The 5718-nt window shown below is 49.9% G+C and overlaps 1 protein-coding gene across 1 annotated transcript; it reads left to right on the forward strand.

The window, feature by feature from the left end:
• The first annotated feature begins 354 nt into the window (after positions 1–354).
• On the forward strand, positions 355–1314 carry LOC148592748 (olfactory receptor 14J1-like). Its single transcript, XM_088533917.1, has one exon. It carries the CDS (start codon positions 355–357, stop codon positions 1312–1314), a length of 960 nt encoding a protein of 319 aa, XP_088390043.1.
• Positions 1315–5718: the final 4404 nt, after the last annotated feature.

The raw sequence follows: 5718 nt of genomic DNA on the forward strand, positions 1-5718 counted from the left end.
CATTAGAAGTGGTGCTGTAGGTATTGAAAAGCCCTTTTACAAACCAGGGGGATTTCACCTGAAAAATTGTGAATCTCAGAGCTTACCACCCCTCTTGTCTCCTTCCCACTACTGTAGAGCTGGACAGACTTCTCTGGAGCCCACGGGGAGATGCCCCTGCTCCTCACAGCACATTCAGCCACCCCACACTGAGGCTCAAGGAAGGGAGTTGCACAAAGATCTCCATGAAGAAAGGCAATGTGGGAATTGTATTAGAACTGGAACAAGTCGGGAGATATTTAACCTTAAAACTCTGGGATAACTGCCCAATATCTTTCCTTTTTTGAACAATCCACAGAGCCTGGAGAGAGTGAAATGTCCAACAGCAGCTCCCTAAACGAGTTCCTCCTCCTGCCATTCGCAGACACACGGGAGCTGCAGCTCTTGCACTTCTCGCTCTTCCTGGCCATCTACCTGGCTGCCCTCCTGGCCAACGGCCTCATCATCACAGCCGTAGCCTGTGACCACCGCCTCCACACCCCCATGTACTTCTTCCTCCTCAACCTCTCCCTCCTTGACCTGGGCTCCATCTCCACAACTGTTCCCAAAGCCATGGCCAATTCCCTGTGGAACACCAGGGCCATTTCCTATTTGGAATGTGCTGCCCAGGTATTTTTCTTGTTCTTCTTGTTTTCAGCAGAGCTTTCTCTCCTCACAGTCATGGCCTATGACCGCTACATTGCCATTTGCAGACCCCTGCACTACAGGACCCTCCTGGACAACAGAGCTTGTGTCAGAATGGCAGCAGCTGCCTGGGCCACAGGTTTCCTCAGTGCTCTCCTGCACACTGGGAACACATTTTCCCTGCCACTCTGCCAAGGCAATGTGGTGGAGCAGTTCTTCTGTGAGATCCCCCAGATCCTCAAGCTCTCCTGCTCACACTCTTACCTCAGGGAAGTTGGGCTTCTTGTTGTTAGTACCTCTTTAGGCTTTGGGTGTTTCACGTTCATTGTGGTGTCCTACGTGCAGATCTTCAGAGTTGTGCTGAGGATCCCGTCAGAGCAGGGCCAGCACAAAGCCTTTTCCATGTGCCTCCCACACCTGGCCGTGGTCTCCCTGTTTCTCAGCACTGCTCTGTTTGCCTACCTGAAGCCCCCCTCCATCTCCTCCCCATCTCTGGATCTGGTGCTGGCTGTTCTGTACTCGGTGGTGCCTCCAGCAGTGAACCCCCTCATCTACAGCATGAGGAACAAGGAGCTCAAGGATGCCATTAGGAAAGTGATTTCATGGACCTTTTTAAGCAGTGGTAATTTTTCCACATCTCTCCACAAATGACTCTTTCTGTATTCCGTAATTGGATTGAGCATTGCTTCTTCATGTTGTTTTTATTGTGGCTTTTATTAGTGATAATAATTGTTATCATGTTCCTACACAGCTACTTGTATTCATTCCCCTTTTTACGGTGCCTGCTCTGTCTTACCTGACATCCTAAACAGTGTCGAATGCTGGACAAGGACTGGCTCCCTAACAGTATTTCTGTAATAAAGTAATTTCTATCAGTACAGTGCGTGAAAGCTGGGCTTTTCCTCCAAAGCTGTTGTCAAGAATAGGCCCAAGGACTTGCACCACTCAAGGGCCTGCTGCACAGGATTCTGCATGGGTTCAGCAACACAGAGCTCAGAATCATGTAATGATCTTCCAGAGACCAAGGGCTGGTTTGAGAATTCACCTATCAGAGTCCAAGGATAGTGGAGAGGCTGAATGGTCATGGATTTACACATGCACAGCTCTCCTACGTATTAAGGCACAGTGTCAGATGGCTGTTCTCATGGAGGGGAAGCTGGCGGTGTCAGGAGAGCACAGAGATCCTCCTGGGACAGCATATGTCTGGGATGGCCTGTGAGTAGAGCCTCATAAAGGGAGAGGTCCTCAAAGATGGAGTTTCTTGGAGGTAAAGCACTGGGTATTCGCAGGCAAAAGAGGACTCTGCAGTCTCAGGAGAGGCAGAGAGGACTCAACTGCCAGGAAGAAGGGACAACGGAGAGCCCTCTGGGTCACCATCTATCAAATACCAGGGGCAGGATGTATAGGCACAACTGGACACAACGAGCACCCTTGGAAATGCTCTGCAGTCCAGGTGCCCTGGACTGTGCAGTCATCTGCAGTCCCCCAGAGGATTTAGAGACACCCATTTGGTTGGGTCTGACTCCTACCCCTGGTCACAGGGGCAGTGAAATGTCACCCTTAGCCACTTTCTCTCCCCTTTCCCCGCTCCATATCCTTCCCAGGTCTGGATCTCTCTGTACTGGCCATTCGGTACTCAGTGGTGCCTCCAGCACTGAACCCCCTTGTCTACAGCATGAGGAACAAGGAGCTCAAGGAGGCACTGAGGAAACTTCCTCAATGGGTGCAATGTCAGTGCCAAAAACTGTCCTGTGTGCAGTCACTTGTCATTCCCATGTACTTGACATGAAACATGTGCTCTTCATTTATTTCTTTCTCAATGTTTACTCTTACCTTCCTGATAAAATAATAATAAATAATTATTTAAAATACAACACAACAATACAGCGGGAACAAAGGGCTGACTAGGGAAAATACAGGCCTGCTGCTAAATGGGCCAAGATGCCTGGAGAGAGAGGACACAGAAATGGCCACCTTTGCCGCAGGCTTTAGTGCTAAGAGTGACCCTCAGGAATCCTAGGCCTTGGAGACCATGGAGAAATGCAGAAAGGAAAACTTTCCCTTGATGGAGCCGGATCTGAGTAGCGCTCACTTCAGCAAACTGGATACCCACAAAACCATGGGCTCTGAGGGGACTCTCTTGCACTGTTCACTGCTCACGTCTGACAGAGCTCCATGAACTGGAGAAATCAAGTCCCTCCAGTTACACTGCTTGTACCTCTGGCCCTTGGCAAGTGACCTTCACACATCAGAGACTCTCTGAGCACCGCCTGATGGATGCAAAAAGGGGCTCACATCGGAATGCTGCATTTATGACACTGCATCTCGCACTGCTTTCATGCCTCCTGATGGTTAGCTTGCTTCCCTTTACCCCTTGTCTGTTTGTCACACTGCACCATTGCATGTGTCACGAGCACATCTCAAAGTGCACAAGTGGCAGTTTCTCCTCTGGTGTTATTCTTGTGTTTCACACCTCAGACAACTTCACCTGCCACCTGCATGGTCAAAGTGACAACTGGGAATAGAAGAAGCTGAGCGCAAGGAAGGACCTTGCTCTGCCTTGCTTGGTCTTGTTACAGGCATTGCCTGGTTCAGGCTGGGCTGCTTTTTCTTGGAGAGCAGCAAGAGAAGAGGCATCTTTCCCTTCTTTTAAAAGTCACCAGGCAATAATTGCACACTTGCTACTCAGGGCCGTAAGGTCCGGGGGCTTGGGGCATGCAAAGGAGCATGATGAAAACGAAGAGCACCTGTACAGCTCAGCACTGGAACTGAGCTCTTTTTCCCCTTGGAGGGTGGTCGGGAGCGGGGATTAGCGGGTGGTGTCACAGTCACCCATGGGATGGAAAGCCAAGCTGTCACACACGGCATGTGGCCCTTCCTCTACAGTCCTGCACTCCTGCCTTTCACAGGATGGGGAGGTGTGTGCTGAGAGGGATTTCTGGCTGAAAATGAGCCCCGGCAGGATGAAGAGGGTCACAGGGGAAGAGGACTGTTGCTTCCAGGGCTTGTCTGAACCTACAGCAGCTTGTGGACGTTACCAGAGCACAGTTGAGCCACGAGACACTGAACAACCTTGACCTGCAATCAGAACAAAACCACAAGGACTGCTCCTGCTCTTTGTCCTCCTTGACCCTGGCAAAAAGAAAGACAGTTTTACTTGCCACCAATGCCCACTGCATTGTAAGTGAATAGGCTCTAAGGCAGGACCCGAGGTGACAAGATCCACACCTCCAGGCCATCTGCTGACTGCTATGCAGAGGCCAGAAATCAGGTTTGGACAGAAGAAAGGACAGAAAGCATGGAGCACTGGACAGTTTTCCTTCTTTCTTTACATCACAGCATCCAGAAGGAGGAATTTGTGACCCAACTAACAAACATCGCACGAAAACCAGGACACCCGTTTACCACATGAAGAGTACACTAACACTTGCCTGCTCATTACCCTGGAGCAGGCAACTGCTGCCTGAGAGAACTCCAGGTGCAACTTGTGTCCTTGGTATCTCTTCCGAGCTGGCTCAAAACACTTGTGGCCCCCTCCAACTGGTCTTGATTTGAGGGTGACCATCTGCAGGAAGCAGCACCAGACCAGAAGTACAGCTGCCTTCAGAAATACTGTGGCCTGCAAGGCTGAAAATCAGAGGCCAACCTTGCATCCTGAGAGCTGCAATGGGCATCTGCAAAGAGCATGGTGTTTTGCCAATTGACTGGGGCAGATGGGGATACAGAAAGAACCAGCCACCACTGGAAAGAATGGTCTTATTTCACTATTAATATTAAGGCAGTACAGAATGATATATTTAACAAAATAGGCTTATTACCATCTCTGGTTTAGCAACAGAGATATTAGGCAAGATAATGCACCTAACCATCACTATATGAGAAAGGGAATAGTGGTTAAAAGATACATCACCAATTGCCTAAATATGTTACTGTCATACAGATCCGCAGTCACTGGGGAGTCCCTGTTGCAGTGAGGATTTGGAGAACCTTCCTTGCAACTGGGAGGTCTTACATGGTGCATCCACCTGTGAGGTCTCCAAAATCGCGGCAAGAGTGTCCATCTTTTATAGAGACAAATCGGCAATCATGATAACTTGCATTTTGTTTGTGAGCGGTGACATCTGATGTGGCATACTTTCCCTATCATGTGGGATGGGGATCTGGTCAGAGCCCAGGCCTCAGATGGGAGGGTTCCCTTCAAGGTCAAAAACAGCCGCACGAGAGCTTAAAAAAGCTACAGTTTAATAAGCCTCCGTGCAAGCTGGCATGAGCAATTCTACAGGCGAGTGTTGTGCACTGCAAAGGCAGTGCCATATTCATCTCTAAGTCAACCCCGACTCAGGTCTGTTGTTCAGGCCCTGCCACTTCATTTCCTCATGTTCCACTCTGTCGTGACACACAAGGTTATATTCCTCCCCACATTGTGGGGCTGCCAAGAGATTTCCTTGGTAGTGGGAAGCAGCATGAAAAGTAGAAACAGGAGCAAAATACAGCTTGGGAAGCTCTGATTGGGCAAGAGGATGAAGAAATATCACTTGAAGGGTAGAGCAGTGGTGCTACAGGGCACCCAGAGCGAGTCTGTCACCACCCATGGCTTTGTGTTTCAAGAAACAGCCACTGAGGATGGAAAAGCTCTCAATGAATGGAAGGAGAACCTCTTGTGAGAACTTGCTGGGGAAGCAGATTGGGTGTCTACAGTCTGCAGGGACACAGGAGCAGGTCTAGGATGACCTGTGGTAGAGATGGTCAAGGGCATTGCCAAGGCCCCAGCAGAATGGAGGTCTTTATCCTCTTGACTATGGCTGTTGTGTCTGTCAGCGAGGCCTACCAGGAATCATCAGGACTTCTTTGCCCCCTTTATCCTTCTGGGGACCCTGGGAGGTGTCGTGTGTTTGTCCTGCACTCAGCATTGCACACCCCTACCCAAACACTGATGCCAGGGAAGACGTGGGCAACACATGGAGGAAAGGATCTCCCTTCCCAGGGTTTCTCTGCCAATGCGTGGCCATTTTCCTTGACAAAACACATCGAGGATGTATTCAGCATCAGAGCCAC

This window comes from Tinamus guttatus, unplaced genomic scaffold, assembly GCF_059628265.1.
Source record: "Tinamus guttatus ecotype Peru unplaced genomic scaffold, ASM5962826v1 Tinamus_guttatus_pri_ptg000527l, whole genome shotgun sequence".
Taxonomy (NCBI): domain Eukaryota; kingdom Metazoa; phylum Chordata; class Aves; order Tinamiformes; family Tinamidae; genus Tinamus; species Tinamus guttatus.

Excerpts from the sequence above, each read along its gene's own strand:
- LOC148592748 (XM_088533917.1), top strand. The coding sequence starts at position 355 with ATGTCCAACAGCAGCTCCCTAAACGAGTTCCTCCTCCTGCCATTCGCA.